At 42.8% G+C, this 19,386-nt stretch overlaps 1 protein-coding gene across 4 annotated transcripts in view; it reads right to left on the bottom strand.

Annotated features, from left to right (window-relative positions):
- PDE8B (phosphodiesterase 8B) overlaps positions 1 to 19,386 on the bottom strand; it is a 195,575-nt gene that overhangs the window by 15,514 nt on the left and 160,675 nt on the right. For all 4 annotated transcript variants that reach the window (XM_044276097.1, XM_044276096.1, XM_044276094.1 and 1 more), the window contains exons 8-13: positions 14,844 to 14,984; positions 13,434 to 13,522; positions 9,593 to 9,653; positions 7,001 to 7,052; positions 6,724 to 6,807; positions 2,209 to 2,285 (exon numbers count right to left, since the gene is read on the bottom strand). In XM_044276097.1, coding sequence (XP_044132032.1) covers positions 2,209 to 2,285; positions 6,724 to 6,807; positions 7,001 to 7,052; positions 9,593 to 9,653; positions 13,434 to 13,522; positions 14,844 to 14,984 — 504 coding nt within the window. The remainder of the gene's footprint in view (positions 1 to 2,208; positions 2,286 to 6,723; positions 6,808 to 7,000; positions 7,053 to 9,592; positions 9,654 to 13,433; positions 13,523 to 14,843; positions 14,985 to 19,386) is intronic.

Genomic DNA, 19,386 nt, shown 5'->3' with positions numbered 1-19,386 from the left:
CCTTTCTTCCTCCACCTTACTGCAATGATTGGCATCTACTCTAGCACCTTCACGCCAAGACTCTTTTTTTATCAGTAAAAGATGATTATTTTTGGTTATACTGAAAATTTTGATAAATTTCAATTTTTTTACATCAGTTCCTCAAGATTTTCAAGATCCCTACTAGCTGTCATTCACTGGGGAGATAAAAATCAAGCCTAGCTGTGTGACGGACACATAGGTGCACAGAGCGTTACAAGACAACCCCCGATCACTGTAACAAGAAACCACATTATACTAAACTATATTATATATATATAACTATAATATATAAATATATATATATATATATATATATATAAAACTATGCTATATATAACTATACTATATATATATATATATATATATACATACACATACTAGCTGAAGGACTCTGCTTCGCTCGGGATCTATTTCATTTAATGTTTGTGTGTGTCGTTAAAATATATCAACACTATCCACTATAACAGTGACATCTACAGCCCCCCACCCCTTAACACTGACCCCCCCACAGTTCCCCGTCCCTTAAAATTGGACCTCCGCAGCAGCCCACCCCCTTAACTTTGACCTTTACAGCAGCCTTCCCCTTTAACAGTGACTTTCACAGCATACCACCCCCTTGACAGTGACCTCCACAGGGGCCCGCCCCCTTAACAGTGGCCTTTACTGTATCGAGGGGGTGTCCTTTTGAACAGCTCACTCTAAGACAGCAGCACTGTACTGTCTGAGTGTGAGCTGCAGGGAGAAAGTCTCCCTCCCTCCCACCAATGCAGCTGACAGAAGTTGATTTTTACCTTCATTTTTTCATTTCCCGTTGGCTCAGGAGTGTGAGGGGGCATGGCCTAACCAGATCAAGGGTGTGGCTTAGCGGACCTGGGGGCAGGGGTTTTAAGTCTTTTGAGGGTGGACACATTGTGGCAGGGGTCGTGTCTGGGCTCCTTCCTGCAAGAGTGACGCCCCTCTGGGCACCTTACTGGCTCATTTGCATGTCAAATAAACTGGATTTTCAGAGGATAAAAACATCTATTGCTGGAACAAAGACAGATCTGGAAATAAGGTACCAAGTGCTATTAGGCCATGGCTTTACTTAAAAAAAAATTATCCTGGTGACAGATTTCCTTTAAAGAGGACCTTTCATGGGTCCGAACATTGCAAGATAACTATCTGGACATGGAGAGCGGCGCCCAGGAATCTCACTGCACTTACTATTATCCCTGGGCGCCGCTCCGTTCGCCCGATGTGGCCCCGTTACCTTCTCCAGCACTGTATGGTTATTGCTACTATCAGTAAACCAGGGAGGAGTCTGTCCTGTTTCTCCCTGGGCGTTCCTTCTCCCTGGCTGTAGCGCTGTCCAATCGCAGCGCAGAGCTTCACAGCCATGGAGAATGAAATCTCCCAAACTAAAAAATCTATATAACACACTATACTATACTAAAATTGTATAACCTTTTTTTTGTTTAAAGGGCTTCTGTCACCCCACTAAACTGTATATTTTTTTTTTGTTTACTTATAATCCCTACACTGGGATTTATGCATACATAATCTAATTAAACATTTTGGTTCAGTAGATTCTGTTAAAAACGTACTTTTAAAATATGCAAATTACCTTGCTACCAGCAAGTAGGGCGGCTACTTGCTGGTAGCAGCCGCATCCTCCTATCCTAAAGACGCCCCCTCCGCATGTTGATTGACAGGCGATGCCGGCGTCTTCTCTTCCGGGTGTACTTGATGACGTCATCGGCGCAGGCGCATTGAGGATGGAGCGGGCGGCCGAGCGAGCATCCGCCTCTCAGTGCGCCTGCGCCGACTGAATACCGTTACGGCGCAGGCGCGAGATCTTTATAGCAGACAGGGCCAGCCAGAGGACGATCCCGTTCGCTGGCCCTGTCAATCAACATGCGCCCTACTTGCTGGTAGCAAGGTAATTTGCATATTTTAAAAGTAAGTTTTTAATAGAATCTACTGAACCAAAATGATTAATTAGATTATGTATGCATAAATCGCAGTATAGGGATTATAAGTAAACAAAAAAAAAACTGTTTAGTGGGGTGACAGAAGCCCTTTAATACTTATTTATAACATTTTTCACTTTTTGAGGACTTGCTTAATTATTCTCCACTGTGGTCTATGGGTGCGACGTGAAGTCTATTACATATTTTTTACTTGACAATGGAGCATGTACAGAATTACCTTTGTTATTGGAGCCTCTATGGTCATGGTGTGAATCCGCGCCATTGAGGAGTATCTGTTATTCTGTAAACTTGCTGCTGTAAGATGTAAAATGTAAAGGTTAGTATGAGATATAGTAGAATATAATGCATACAGCGTAATTCATTCTGCCTTTAGCTATTAGACAACAATGGTCTACCGGGGAGGGGAGATTTATCAAAACTGGTGTAAAAGAAAACTGGCCTAGTTGCCCCTCGCAACCAATCAAATTTCATTTTACAAAGGCTCTCTGAAAAAATGAAAGGTGGAATCTGATTGGCTTATATGGGAAACTAAGCCAGTTTTCCTTTACACCAGTTTTGATCAATCAAAGCCAAGGTATTTTTTAAGACAACTTTTGCACCAGATTTTTGTCTGTGCCTTTTTTTGGCACAGTTTTCGTTTTAGAGTCAAAAACTGATTGGTTGCTATGGGCAAATAAGCCACTTTTCTTTTACTCCAGTTTTGATAAATCTACCCCATTGTGTCGCATCTTCCCTTCATCACTTTGTAAAACAAATCACAGAATTAGGCCTCTTTTCACAATACCGTATGGCTATTCCGTTTTTCACGGATCCGTTGTTCCATTTTTTGGTTTCCGTTGTGTTTCCATTTGTGTTCCGTTTTTCCGGATGGCATATACAGTATACAGTAATAACATAGCATATACAGTATACAGTAATAACATAGAAAAACTGGGCTGGGCACAACATTTTAAATAGATGGTTCCGCAAAAACGGAACGGATACAGAAGACATACGGATGCATTTCCGTATGTGTTCCGTTTTTTTTGCAGACCCATTGACTTGAATGGAGCCACGGAACGTGATTTGCGGACAATAATAGGACATGTTCTATCCTTTCAACGGAACAGAAAAAGGGAAATACGGAAACGGAATGCATACAGAGTACATTCCTTTTTTGGGCGGAACCATTGAAATGAATGGTTCCATATACGGATCGTATACAGAATGCAAAAAACGGCCTGCAAAACGAAAAAAAAAAAAACTGTATTGAGAAAGAGGCCTTAGTGGGGGAAGAAATGCAAATGAGCTCTCAACAAGCTCTGCTTTTAATGCCACCAGATGTAAGGCAGCTATCCTATAAGTCAATATTCAGCTCTTAAAGGGTTTCTACCACCTCATTTGGACCTAATTAGCTGTCAGACACTAGCGATCTGCTAGTGTCTGCTCTACCTAACCATGCTATTCTTAGGCCCCTTTCACACGGGCGAGAATTCCGCGCGGATGCGTGAGTTGAACGCATTGCACACGCACTGAATCCCGACTCATTCATTTCTATGGGGCTGTTCACATGAACGGTAATTTTCATGCATCACTTGTGCGTTGCGTGAAAATCGCAGCATGCTCCTCTGTGCATTTTTCACGTAACGCAGGCCCTATAGAAATGAATGAGGTTGTGTGAAAATCACAAGCATCCGCAAGCAAGTGCGGATGCGGTGCGATTTTCACGCACGGTTGCTAGGAGACGATCGGGATGGAGACCCAATCATTATTATTTTCCCTTATAACATAGTTATAAGGGAAAATAATAGCATTCTGAATACAGATTGCATAGTAAAATAGGTCTGGAGGGGTTAAAAAAAAAGATTTTTTTTTAAACTCACCTTAATCCACTTGATCGCGCAGCCGGCATCTCTTCTGTCTGTCTTCTGTGCTGTGTGCAGGAACAGGACCTGTGGTGACGTCACTCTGGTCATCACATGATCTTTTACCATGGTGATGGATCATGTGATGGACCATGTGATGACCGGAGTGACGTCACCACAGGTCCTGTTCCTGCACACAGCACAGAAGACAGACAGAAGAGATGCCGGCTGCGCGATCAAGTGAATTAAGTTGAGTTAAATTATTTTTTATTTTTTTAAAGCGCTATTTTACTATGCATTCTGTATTCAGAATGCTATTATTTTCCCTTATAACCATGTTATAAGGGAAAATAATACAATCTTCCGAACACCGATCCCAAGCCCGAACTTCTGTGAAGATTTTTCTCACGCGCGTGCAAAGCGCATTACAATGTTTTGCACTCGCGCGGAAAAATCACGCATGTTCCCGCAACGCCCGTGTGAAAGAGGCCTAAGACCTTTGTGTGCAGCCGTTACACTAAAAAAACTACTTTTATTACTATGCAAATGAGCCTCTAGGTACTATGGGGGCGTCTTTTCAGCACCTAGAGGCTGCGTCTACTCACCCTGTATTCCGCCCCGCTCGTCCATTAAGCCCGCCCATCTCCTCTAGATTGCCAGCCTACATCTCATCCATCTGCCGAATTCTCGCGCCTGCGCCGTGTGCGTCTGTATTTGGCGGGTTTGACGGACGAGCGGGGCGGAATACTGGGTGAGTAGACGGAGCCTCTAGGTGCTGAAAAGACACCCCCATAGCACCTAGAGGCTCATTTGCATAGCAATAAAAGTATTTTTTTTAGGGTAACGGCTGCACACAAAGGTCTTAGAATAGCATGGTTAGGTAGAGCAGACACTAGCAGATCGCTAGTGTCTGACAGCTAATTAGGTCCAAATGAGGTGGTAGAAACCCTTTAAAATAAGCCTTGAGACATGACTTGGATATTAAATAAGCCAGCACCTCATCTGCAGACAGCTATTTCAGGGTGATTGCCCCTCATCAGTGCAGAGCAGAGAGTACTGGCTTAACTGGGTAGGAGGCCTGTGTCCGAGCAAGGGAGGAACTAACTCTCCTTAGGGAGAGAGCACCTTAATCAGTGTGAGGAGACTTATAGGCCATACATGCTCCTCTGGAATTCTGGGAGGGAAGAAATGCAAATGAGCTCTTAAAGGGTTTCTACCACTTCGGTGTCACATATTTAGCTGTCAGACGCCTCTAGGTGCTATGGGGGCGTCATTAGCACCTAGAGGCTCCGTCTACCTTCAGAAACTGCCGCCGCCCAGCGCCTCCCTCCAGCCCGCCCATCTCCTCCTGAATGCGATCCTCCTTGTGAGCGCCTGTATTCGGCGCATGCGCAGTGAATGTCTGACAGCTTCCCTGCTCAGACATCTCCACTGCGCCTGTTCCTCGGAGCACTATGGCGTCATCGCGCAGGCGCAGTGGAGATGTCTGAGCAAGGAAGCGGTCAGACATTCACTGCGCATGCGCAGAATACATACGCTCACAAGGAGGATCGCATTCAGGAGGAGATGGGCGGGCTGGAAGGACGCGCTCGGCGGCGGCAGTTTCTGAAGGTAGACGGAGCCTCTAGGTGCTAATGACGCCCCCATAGCACCTAGAGGCTCATTAGCATATTAATAAAAGTTCTTTTTTTTAGCAAAACAGCTGCCCCAAAAGCAATTATATTAGGATGGTTGGGCAGAGCAGACACTAGCGGATCGCTAGTGTCTGACAGCTAAATATGTGACACCGAAGTGGTAGAAACCCTTTAACAAGCTTTGCTCATGAGAGGCCTTAGTGACATGGAACAATACCAATCATATATTTGGTGCAAAATACACCTATCTTCATATATCTGCTCCATTATCTTTATGTAATTTCAACAAATTACTATTGGTAATTTCATCAATTTTCCTCTTAATAAGAATACTTTGGGAGATTTAAAATATATTTTAGTACACATTGAAAAATACTTTCCTGGTTTAAGCATTTATACAATTTACAAATACAGGGGTAAATTTATGAAGATTGGTGCCAGCATGCGCAGTGCCAGCATAGTGTTCCTTCCCTGTGCTGGCATCAGCCTCAGGGAAGGAACTGAGCATGCGCGAGCTTGCGCATCGCAAGATTACGGCGATCTGACTTTGTGAGCAAGGATAAGATTCGTGGATACAGGCGGTGCTGGGCTCCTTCACAGGGGGGCATGGCTGGGCTCCAAAGCGGTTAGTACAGCCCCTTGGGCTCCTTACTAGGCTGATTTACATATATATAAAATCATTTTTTACACTCAATAAAACCACTCAGAGATATGGGACAGGTATATTGCGGACATGCTAGCGGCGATCTAGCCGTGCATGTCCGCGTCTCTATAGGGTAAAAAGAGGCGACAGAATCCCTTTAAGTCATTTTCTAAGCCAAAACCAGTCGCAGAAAATGATAAATGAGACAGGCCGATCTGCCCCCTTCCTCACCCACACCACGCCCCCTTTTCCTGCCACCTTGGAAAAGTGGCACAAGTGGGGAAAAGTTGCAGACTCGGCCGCAAATGCGACAAAACTACTCCAAAAAGTGGCGTACTTCGCTTCATAAATGACCCACTATATCTGTATTCCGCCTATAATGCAAAACAGTGAATGCAGCTCTGAACAATAATGCAGGCTAAAACAGTCTAAGTAATACAACATATTTATAAAGTGATTCCGCCTTCCGTGTAGATTATATCTATATATGTATGGTAAAGGTAAATGGTGTTCCACGGTGACAATGCCCTTTAAGAGAACTATAGGTTTTCTTGCAAGACCGATTAAAATCTCCATACACTACGAAATGAGTGACATTTTATATTTCTTACCATCACTGCTTCGTGACGTGATTGACCTTACGTCTACTGACTCTTTCCTTCTATTTTTATGCCTGAAGGAATGAGAATGGGACTCTGCAAGAGAATGTTAAGAGCACTTTAATAGAAAGCCACCATCAGCGATAAGCAGACACTCAGTTTATTCCTAGACGCTGGGTATTATTATAACGGCCTGTATACATTTCTCAGAAACGCGCAGAAGATTCTCCAGCATCTTAAGAAGTTGTATACAGAACTGATGAAAAAAAATGATTGTCTGGCAGATAACCTGTAAGTGCATTGTCTCCTGAGAATTTTTCATCTCGACTTATCTTGTATATCTGAAAATATAGAAAAGAGAACCTTGAATCAGTACAAGGGAATGTGATGCTCTCGCAGCCCTTGCATTCACACAGCACAGCATTCATATGATTTGCATCCACACATGTTAACAATGAATTTCACAGAAGCAGAACACAAATGTGTGAAGAAGACCTTGTAGAAGGAAATAAAAAATTCACATTAACTGGGGAATGAACAAAACACTTTCCGGTGACCTCCTTTTCTTTTTGTTGAAAATCGGCTAATGCTAGGGCTCCTCTTCCGCCATCCAAGAGGGCTGAACCGCTTCTCAGACAACCTTGATACACTGTGCATCAGTAGCCCAAGACACCTCCTACTTGTCCAGCCCTGCTCTTGGATTGGCCAGCATTGTTCACATGAGCAATGCTGGCCAATCCAAGAGCAGCAAGAATTGTTTTGGTCTGCAAAATGCACACTATACTACAAGAAAATTTAGACTAGCACATTCATAAAGGTGTACATCCATAAAGCAAATAAAAAACTTGTGGCAGCACACAATTAAACATGCAAACAATAAAACTGGGTAGAATGAATTATTCTGAATTAATATGGTATTATACCTACTATACATGAAAAAAATAGAAGATATTTGCGCAAATTTTTTTATCAAACGTGTGTCGGGAAGTTCTGTTAGTGTTAGGTACCCACCTGCAGAAGCCACCTTGACGCTGGTAGATGGGCCCAACAAACATTTGATTAAAAATGTGCGCAAAGAGCTTCCATTTTTTCATGGATAGTAGGTGTAATACCACTTTAATTCGGAATAATCCCTACTCCCCAGTTTTATTGTTTGTATGAGTAATGTTGTGCTCTCAAAATGCACACTATGCAACAGGCGGTCAGTGCGGCAATCTTGGATGGCAGAAGAGGAGCCAGGAAACTGGCAGATCTACAGCTAAAGACAAAAATGAGGGTCCCCATATAAGTGTTCTGTACGTTCCCCAGTTAACCAGATTTTTTTTCTTGAACTGGAGGATCGCATTAACATTTTATTTACTTTCTCAGGAAGTCTCCGAAAGGTCTAAAATAGTTGTGTGATAGCAGATTGCAAACATATTTGGTCGTGGAACTATTTTAGAGCAATTATTTGGCTGTAAAAACACAGTAAAGATTCAGAAGAGCCATAGGCAAGTAGCCTGAGAATTGCACTGTAGTCTACAATGGAAAAGCCGCATGCGACTTGCAATAGGTGATTAAAAAACCAACAGTATTGGATTTTTGTGGGAATTCACTCATTGCCTCATAACCCCATTGACAATCATTAGGTGCATGGTTGCAATGCGCTGTGTAGCCCCAGCCTATTTCCTTCTAACAATGTGTACATGGGTGGCCTGCCTCTATGACATTACGATTTATAGCGGCTAGGCAACAGGGATGTCTGTAGTCTGTAGACTGAATGAAACACATGCTACACATTTACTTTATGCACTAATATATCGGGGTGACTATTCCACATTTTGCAGCTAGAATACATTCGAATACTCCATAAAACTACAAGATAACTGATTCTTCTCAGAACTCCAGAAGAGTATGTATGGCCTATAAGTCTCCTCATGCCGATTAAGGCGCTCTCCCCAAGGAGAGATAGCACCCCCAAAATCCTAGGCCTCTTACCCAGTTAAGCCTCTGCTCTGCACTGATTTGGGGCAATCACCTCGAAACAGCTGTCTGCAGATGAGGTTCTGGCTTATTTAATATCTGAGTGATGTCTCAAGATCTAGTTAAAGGGTTGAACATTGACTTATAGGATAGCTGCCTTACCAAATCAGCTCAAGACTTACCTCAACTTGCAGTGCTCACGGGTAGCGATGTAAACAAGTGGAAGAGTCCTTTCCAAGATAGAGCTTCTGTCTTCTACTCATACCCTGAAAGTGTCCAGTGAAGGTGCAGATACAGGACATCCAAGTAATGGATGTCCTATATCTGCATCTACTCTGAACAGGTTCAACGCTTGAACGGTAGAAAATAGAATCTTTACCTTGAATTGGCTATGGACGCCGACACTTCTTTACATTACTACCCATCGGCATGGGGGGGCAACGTCATGTGGAGTTCAGCAGGTTCTTGTGTCATTACACACAATTTTATGCATTACTTCACGAAGCGGACAAACCTTTATCACCACATTCAGCATGTCCTTAGACACCTACACCTATAGACCTAATGCATTCCAGAAGATTTGGCATCCACTGGGCCGGTATACATAAAAATGGAGCCTGCAGTGGCCCATACAGTGGGCGATCACAATAAAATTATATTGCTTATATGATCCTTTTTTAAAAACATGGAGTCCTATGGATGACTATATACCATACAGTGGCATGTGTCAGGGCTATACATTCAGCCCCTACGTCTGGAGATTTTTCTGATGTCAGTGTCATTATTTTTAAGGATGATAATTGATACCCATATCTATAGTCTGTTCCTTCAATGCCAATGAATCCATCATGTTCTGTTTTCATTTTTAATAAAATTGTAAGTTTCTACGTAACATAATAATTAAGCAGATATGCAGTACCTGTTTATTGTTGTCAGAAGGACTGCACAGCTTCTTGATAGACACAAAGTGTCTAATTTTCCTAGTAACATAAAGACATGCAATAATTAACCAACCATATCAATCACTTCTCAAAACACCAAATATGCATTATAGCCAAAATACATTAAAATTTTATTTATGTATGTCTACAATACAGTAAGACCCTCATATCTGCTTGGCAATAAGTTCCAAGCCCCCCCCTCCCCAACAGGGGCCTGAAACCACGGATACTAGTGAACGCCATCTGCTGTACATATCGATGATAAAGGAAGCATCTTGCAACTTTTTTTTGCCACATCAATATTGCCAGCACCACTGCTCTTCAACTTTTGGGCCTTTATTAAGGGCTCATACACACAACCGTATGTAATTTGCTGTCCGCAGAAAAACGGATCCGTAAAAAAATACAGACTACGTCCATGTGCATTCCGTATTTTGCGGAATGGAACAGCTGTCCCCTAATAGAACAGTCCCATCCTTGTCAGTAATGCGGACAATAATAGGACATGTTCTATTTTTTTGCGGAACGGAAATATGGACATACTGAAACGGAATGCACACGGAGTGCGGAACCATTCACTTCAATGGGTCCGCCAAAAAAAACGGAAGTTACTCCTTGTCCGCATTACGGACAAGGATAGGACTGTTCTATTAGGGGCCAGCTGTTCCGTTCCGCAAAATACGGAATGCACACGGACGTCATCCGTATTTTTAGCGGACTGCAAAATACATACGGTCGTGTGCATGAGCCCCAAGAGTGTGGATACACTGATTGACATCCTGGGTGGGACCGCCTGGGATTCCATCAGGGTACTGGTACACAGCACATCATTTAAATTCTTCATGTCTATGGAATGGCGGTCAACATGGTTAAGTAAAACCAAGGAAATTGAATCAGAGGCTATGGGGGTCTTACTAAGCAATATGCCTGAAGGGATTCTTTGAAATTAGAAATAAGGATTCATTCATAGGAAAGCTCGTTCCTGATAATTGACCTGTGTTAAGGTGCCATTGACACCTGACAAACAAGCAAACTATTTATTGGGTGATCGCATCTTTTATACGACACCAAATATCTCATTTGTGGGCAGCAAACAGGGGGTGTGCTTCTGACAATATGCTAACTGAACAGGGGACAAACAATTGTAATAAAGATAATTCATCATCCTTTCACTATGTGTATGATAAGCCCTTTAAACGAGCAATGACTTGTATGTTGTCAATCAGTGCTTGTTATTGGCCCAAAAGCAGCCCATAAAGCAGGACCCCAGGATTCCTTAAAGTGTATGGACACCTTCGGGGCACGTTTTAGTGCATTGGTTGTATTATGGCATTAAAAAAAAACAAAAAACATTTTCAACTGTATTTTGTGAAAAATTTTGTTCCATACATTTCAGGCTCCTCAGTCCCATCCAGTGTGAAATCTATCAAACAGGCTCTCTGACAACTCAGTCTGTAGCCCCTCTCTCTGTTTCCTTCAACTAACATCCATTTTGATTTAAAGTGTGCATAAAAGTTTAAACATGTTTTTAAACTGTTACAAATGCCCTAAAATTAAAGGGGTTGTGCAGCCTGTTTGTATTGATGACCTCCAGCACCCCCACCAATGAGCTGTTTGAAGAGGAGGTGGCGCTCGATGAGAGCACTGCTTCCTGCCCATCCTCTCGGAAGCGCAGTGTCATTACAAGGGAAGGTAGCGTGTGCTTGTAATGAAGACTACGCTGCCACTGCTACGGGGGAGACGAAGTAGCGCTCAAATGGAGCTCTGCCTCCTTTTCAAACAGCTGAAGGGCAGAGGTCCCAGGTGTCGGACCCCCACCGATCAGATATTGATGATCTACCCTGAGGATAAACAGGGTGTCAAGCCCCTTAGGCTGAGTTCACACGGGCGAGATTTCCGCGCAGGTGCAATTTCGGGAGGTGAATGCATTGCACCCGCACTGAATCTGGACCCATTCATTTCTATGGGGCTGTGCACATGAGCTGTCATTTTCACGCATCACTTGTGCGTTGCGTGAAAATCGCAGCATGTTCTATATTGTGCGTTTATCACGTAACGCAGGCCCCATAGAAGTGAATGGGGCTGAGTGAAAATCGCAAGCATCTGCAAGCAAGTGTGGATGCGGTGCGATTTTCACGCATGGTTGCTAGGTGACAGTCTATTCACTGTATTATTTTCCCTTATAACATGGTTATAAGGGAAAATAATAGCATTCTGAATACAGAATGCTTAGTAGGTGATCAATTGACCATGAGATGGACCATGTGATCTGACGTCACCACAGGTCCTTTAGCCGGTAGTTCATCATTAAAGAAGAGACCGGGAACTACGCGATCAAGAAGAGAAGGTGAGTTAATTTTTTTATTTTTTTTAACCCCTCCAGCGCTATTGTACTATGCATTCTGTATTCAGAATGCTATTATTTTCCCTTATAACCATGTTATAAGGGAAAATAATAACATCTACACAACACCGAACCCAAACCTGAACTTCTGTGAAGTTTTTTATCACGTGCGTGTAAAGCAGATTTTCCGCAATACACCGGGACGCATCCGGACCTAATCCGGACACGCCCGTGTGAACCCAGCCTTCAATTTCTGTAATCTATTTTATTTATAGATTGTATTGTTTTACTAGCAAAAGAGGCCCCTGAAGTGTGGTCTTTTAACTGTAGCGAATACAGAATCTGTACAAAGTAGCCATATATGGTGTGTACATATTCTGGATGTACTGCAGTGTAGTGCACTATACTGGCAAGAGGACACATCACTGCTCCTTCCTGTGCCCGCTCCGCTGAAACATCAACATAGCACATAGTTGCAGGATATGTGATGGTGAATTACCAGTGTAGTCCTCAGAGATTCTCGGAGTTAAAAGTCTGTAATTGGTGTCATCACCGATTACAGACTTTACCTCCAGGTGTCTACTGTGCAAAAGAGCAGGCACCCAGGGTGCATGGCGCCCAGTCGGCATATGAACATGCGTCATCTTTAAAGACCCGACATGCGCCATACATATACGCCAAATGTTAGGAAGAAACAGCACCTGGACAGAAACCTCAGTAGCTGAAAAAAACACTTCTGTTTTGTCCCTATTCATTGTCAATGGGGACAAAACATAACTGAACAGAACGGAATGCTCCAAAATGCATTCCGTTCTGTTCTCATACCGGAGAGAAGCATGTTGCGGTTTGCTTCCCGTCTTGGGATGCGGAGCAAGATGGATCCATCATGACCCACAATGCAAGACAATGGGGACGGATTAGTTTTCTCTGACACAATAGAAAACTGATCCGCCCCCCCATTGACTTTCAATGGAGTTCATGACGGATCCGTCCTTGCTATGTTAAAGATAATACAACCGGATCCGTTCATAATGGATGGAGATGGTTGTATTATCAGTAATGGAAGCGTTTTTGCTGAACCCTGCCAGATCCAGCAAAAACGCTAGTGTGAAAGTAGCCTAATAAAAGTTTCCAACCTGTCATTTCTGAAAATTAACCTTTGAAAATCCAAATTTTTGCTGTCATTTTTACTGATGATATTGTATGTAGCAAAAATTGTGCAGTACCATGTTAGCCAGAATATTTTTTTTTATGTAGAATACTTTTGTGTTAATGAATACAAAAGCATTATACGAGTGATACTTTTAATAGCTAACAAGAAAAAAATCATATTGCAAGCACAGCATTTAGAGGATGTTATAGCAAGACATGCATAGGGAGTAGCATAATTAAGATAACTGTTACTGTAACTCTAGTCAACACATTTAGAAACACTTTGGAAGTGACTCCTGAAATGTAAAGGTTCTTGTACTCACCCCCCTTGTCCAATAACTGGAGTGACTTTCACATGTTGCTGGATACTGTCTCCTGATTTCCGTCTTGCATAATATATTCCTTGCCATTCCTTTAATTGAGAAAATAAAACATATCAGCATAAGGCCTCATGCACACGACCGTGCCGTTTTTTGGCGGCTCGGATGCGGACCAAAACAACGGTCGTGTGCATGAGGCCTAAACTGAATAGAACCTGGAATGTCCCTGGAATAGAAATTGCTACAATATAAAAGAGTATTCATCGTTCCAAAAAATCACTATCACAATTAGTTAAAGAAGTATGTTTGATGTAGTGAAGCCATGTAACCTGCAGACTGTGCATTGTATCCTTTCCTATGCTGTTTTTTGAAAATTAACAGTTTTTCCTGGGCTCTTCCTGAAATGAATTATTCACTGTGCTCAGGTCCTGATATGATGTATCCACTGTGCTCAGGTCCTGATATGATGTATCCACTGTGCTCAGGTCCTGATATGATGTATCCACTGTGCTCAGGTCCTGATATGATGTATCTGCTGTGCTCAGGTCCTGATATGATGTATCTACTGTGCTCAGGTCCTGATATGATGTATCTACTGTGCTCAGGTCCTGATATGATGTATTTGCTGTGCTCAGGTCCTGATATGATGTATTTGCTGTGCTCAGGTCCTGATATGATGTATCCACTGTGCTCAGGTCCTGATATGATGTATTTGCTGTGCTCATGTCCTGATATGATGTATCCACTGTGCTCTGGTCCTGATATGATGTATCCACTGTGCTCAGGTCCTGATATGATATATTAGTTGTGCTCAGGTCCTGATATGATGTATCCACTGTGCTCAGGTCCTGATATGATGTATTTGCTGTGCTCAGGTCCTGATATGATGTATCCACTGTGCTCAGGTCCTGATATGATGTATTTGCTGTGCTCAGGTCCTGATATGATGTATCCACTGTGCTCAGGTCCTGATATGATGTATCCACTGTGCTCAGGTCCTGATATGATGTATCCACTGTGCTCAGGTCCTGATATGATATATTAGTTGTACTCAGGTCCTGATATGATGTATTCGTTGTGCTCAGGTCCTGATATGATGTATTCGTTGTGCTCAGGTCTAGTGCTGCTATACAGTGTACAAAAACTATACCATCCAGTGCCTATATATTGTACAGTGCCATACTGTGTCAAAATCACATTTTAATACAAATGCCTAAATAACTATACAGTTCCGCAACACACTGCAAAGTTAAACTAATCTGAGTATTTTACTAATATAAGGCAATAAAATATATACCCCTCCCAACAATTCAATCAATGAGACCATGGTAAAGTTTAGTTCAACTTTTTAAGTGAGAGAGTTATATATTAGAAATTGCAAACGAACATAAAAAACCCCAGAATGTTCAGTACCTTTCCCTTTTTGATACAAGTGTTGATCGTGTCTAATAGATCTGCGCGGTTTTTGTCACTTTTTGGAAAGTCTGTGAGTTCTTTGCCCAGGAGTTCTTCCTTGTGGTAGCCCATCATCCGCTCGAAAGCTGGATTAATATACTGACAAGTTAAAAGTAGTTAGAACTGTGAGGTTATTCCCAGATTATCAAAAATACCAAAATAACATTACCAAATATCCCCCAAAAAAAAGTCACTAATGAAATAGGTACTATTTTGCATCAATCTGAAGTTATCTCATGTTGCATTCTCTATTATTATATACAGCTGCTTAGATCTCACTGTGTGACTGTGATATGAGCGCCATTGGATATGATAACATGTTTTTCAAGAGAAGATATTTCCTTTATATTATTGAAAGCAAATCTCCAAGCAAAAACTTGCAGCTCTTTAAATGTGAAACCTCATTTAGGACTAAGTTCATTTTTATTTCTGGGTTGTCCTTCGAAAAATATTCCAGTTTTCAAACCTGCACCTAGATCTAAATATTTTTATAATTACATGTAATTAAAATTTTTATATAACCACTGAGTTATTCAAAGCAATCTGTCACGATCTCTCCCGTAACAGGGGTCAGAAGATCTAAGAGACTGGCTGCATGTGATGTGATCTGACAGCCTCTTTGGTTTCACTTGTTTCTGTTGATGGTTATGACCACACCTCTTGTCTCAGGTGTAGCTTAAGTGGTCATTCCAACTCCTCTATTTAGTCTGGTCTCACCCATCATGCTATACGGTTGATAGCTCCTTTCTGGTTGTGGAAGTGCTGGTGTTTGGTTCTCCTCTGAGTTCCTGCTCATCCATGTACTTCGGAGTTAAGTATCTTTTTCCTATTTCTAGTTTGTTGTATTCCCCTATCTTTTGGTATTAGGCCTGAGGGAGTTTCCTGTTCCTTAAGCTGGGAAGGAACAGGTCATCTTTTGTCCTGACACAGATAGGGCTCTAGGTTCCTGCGTATGAACATTCCTACCATCTGTTCATACTAATAGTAATCAGGGCTCAGTTTAGGGATTCACTAGGTGGTGACTTTCCCCTTTCCCTAGTTTCCAAGCCTAGTACCTTTTCCCTTCCCTCCTATGTTCGGTGTGGAGTTTACCACCCACACTGCGCCGTGACATTATCAACCGCCACAAACTGTCATTTTTTTTTGTGTCAGTGAGGCTATGGAGCCAATCGCTGCACTGGCTAGACAATTGCAGGGTCTGTCTATAGAGGTAGCTGACCTCTGCAAGCAGATCCAGGCATCACAGGCTGCTGGTGCCAGTAGTAGTTACCAGGCCTGTCCTGAACCTAAGGTTGCACTTCCGGATAGATTTTCGGGGGAAAGTGATAATTTCTTTTGGTTCAGAGAGTCGTGTAAATTGTACTTTAAGTTACGTGGCTCTCATCTGGGGTTGAGAGTCAAAGAGTGGGTATTATCTTGTCGGTGCTTAATAAGGGCGCTCAGTCTTGGTCTTTTTCTCTACCGACCGGATCACAGTCCCTCCGGTCACTAGATGATTTTTTCAGAGCTCTGGGTCTTATCTATGATGACCCGGATCTCCCTGGCCGAGACCAAGTTACGTGGTTTACAGCAGGGAGAACGTTCTGCGGAGACCTATTGCTCTGAATTTAGGAGATGGGCTATGTATACGGAGTTGAATGATCCAGCTCTCCGTAGCCAATTCTGTCAGGGATTATCCAAAAGGCTAAAGGACGCGTTCTGAGTCATTGGAAGCGGCTATGTCCCTTGCTGTACGTATGGATAGACACCTGAGAGAGAGAGATCTAAGGTCCCTCACTCTCAGGGCAAACTATCATATAACATGGCGGCTTCCTCTGACACCTTGGGTGGAGAGACTCCTGAGTTTATACCTGGTGACGAACCTTTGCAGCTAGGGGGAGCTACCCCTGGGCCTGCTTGCAAGAGTTTTAGTCATAAGAAGGGAGTATGTTTTTTCCCGTGGAAAAACAGGACATTTTGTTAATGTTTGTTCTTACTTTCAGCGTCAAGGTGAAAACAAAACAAAAAAAAATATCCCATCTTACTCTTGGTGGTGTGGGGAGTCAGAGAACTTACTTTTGTCATTTACTGGTAGTACCAGATTTCTCCTGTCTGCTTTGGTGGCGCTAGAGTCCAAAACTGTGGGAATTGAGGTGTTTATTGACAGTGTTGCAGGGGTTTACCTAGTTGATGGTCAGTTCATCAGTTTTCATGGGTTGACAACAAGTTCATTAGAGAAAAATATTTAGGTGTTTGCAATAGACTCCGCACCACTTACGCAGAAATGTTTGTCACAGATGGTGCAGGACATCCGTTTAAGAGTGGGTGATTTTCATCAGGAATCCATTTCATGCTTTGTGCTGCAGGGTCTGCCTGCTCCGTTGGTTCTGGGTTTACCATGGTTGAGCAAACATAATCCTACCATTGACTGGCAAGTGAGACAGATTCTCGATTGGAGTGATTATTGCATGGACAACTGTCTTAATACATCTCTTTCTGTCTTGACCACTAAAGCTGTTCCCTCTTTCATTTCTGATTTTTCTGTGATTGTCCTATCAATCTTATTTCCGGAGCGAAGTTGCCCAAATCTAGGTTATATAACCTTTCTGAACCCGAAAGAGCGGCCATGCGAGAGTATATTGCCGAGAGTTTGGCTAAGGGACATATTAGACCTTCCAAGTCCCTAGTGGCAGCAGGGTTTTTCTTTGTAAAGAAGAAAGACGGAACTCTTAGGCCATGTCTGGACTTCCGTGAGCTCAATCGGATTACGGTCCATGATCCCCTTCCTTTGATTTCTGACTTGTTTAATCAGATTGTTTGTGTCAAGGTGTTCTCCAAGTTAGACCTAAGGGGGGAATATAATCTGGTCAGGATCAAGGAAGGGGATGAATGGAAGACGGCGTTTAATACCCCAAAGGGGCCTTTTGAGAGTCTGGTCATGCCGTTTGGGTTAACTAATGCTCCTGCGGTTTTCCAGCATTTTGTTAATGATACCTTTCATCATCTGGTGGGGAGGTTAGTTGCTGTGTATCTGGATGACATCCTAATTTATTCTCCAGATATGGAGACTCATCAGGGTCACATGAGACAGGTGTTACAGATCCTAAGAGAGAATAAATTGTATGCTAAGATGGAGAAGTGTGTATTTGCAGTTCAGGAAGTGCAATTCCTGGGTTACATACTCTCATCTTCAGGTTTTGGTATGGATCCAGAGAAGGTCCGTGCTGTGTTGGACTGGGATCGACCCGAAAATCTGAAAGCGCTTATGCGTTTTTTGGGGTTCCCCGACTACTACTGTAAATTCATTTTTGAACTACTTGACTGTGGTTAAACCTTTAACAGACATGACTAGGAAAGGTTTGGATGTCTCAGTCTGGTCTGATGCGACATTACAAACTTTTTCTACGGTGAAGGAATGTTTTGCTTCTGTTCCTATACTGGTGCAACCGGATGTGTCACAGCCATTCATTGTGGAAGTTGACGCATCCGAGGTAGGGGTAGGAGCAGTCTTGTCGCAGGGTCCTTCACCTAGTAAATGGCGCCCATGTGCATTCTTCTCTAAGAAACTCTCAGCTGCAGAAAGGAATTATGACGTAGGTAATAGAGATTTGGTGGCCATTAAGTTGGCTTTTGAGGAGTGGCGTCAATGGTTGGAAGCAGTAATTCATCCTATTACTGTGCTTACTGATCACAAAAATCTGGCTTACCTGGAGTCGGCTAAACGGCCAATCCCAAGGCAGGTCAGATGGTCATTTTTTTACCAGATTTAATTTCATAGTCATCTATCGCCCTGGGGTTAAGAACATCAAGGCTGATGCTTTGTAGCATACAGTAGCTTTCCTGGGGGGGTGATTCGGAAGATCCTGGTCTGATATTGTCTGAAAGGGTAGTTATATCCACCCTATACCCTGACCTTGAGGCAAAGGTGTTGGAGGCCTAGGGAGATGCACTGGATTCTTGTCCTCCAGGGAAGTTGTTTGTTCCTTCTAAATTACACAAGGTGTTCGAGGAATATCACTGTACGGTTCTCACAGGACACCCTGGGAGCAGATCCACTGTCGATCTTATCTCTCTTAGATTCTGGTGGCAGGGGTTGCGTAAGTGTGTTGAGGACTATGTGTCTGCTTGTAGTACTTGTGCACGTGCTAAGGTGACACATACTCGGTCTTCCGGATCTTTACTCTTGTTGCCCATCCCGTCCCGACCTTGGACTCATTTATTCATGGATTTTATCACAGATTTACCTAATTCTTCAGAAAAAAATGATTTTGGTGTTTGTTGATCGCTTTAGTAAGATGGCTCACTTTATAGGTCTACCTAATGCTAAAACTCTTGCATAAGTGTTTGTCGATAACATCGTGAAATTACATGGTATTCCTTCTGATGTGGTGTCTGATAGGGGGACTCAGTTTGTTTCCAAATTCCAAATTCTGGAAGGCATTCTGTTGATTGGAAGTAATGGTCAACTGAACGGCATGCAAGCGCTGAAGAATTGAAGAAGTTAGGACTGAGAGACATTTAA

The sequence above is a fragment of the Bufo gargarizans genome, chromosome 1 (assembly GCF_014858855.1).
Source record: "Bufo gargarizans isolate SCDJY-AF-19 chromosome 1, ASM1485885v1, whole genome shotgun sequence".
Lineage (NCBI taxonomy): Eukaryota > Metazoa > Chordata > Amphibia > Anura > Bufonidae > Bufo > Bufo gargarizans.
The sequence above is the reverse complement of the archived record's forward strand: the minus strand, read 5'-3'. Positions and strand labels throughout refer to the sequence as shown.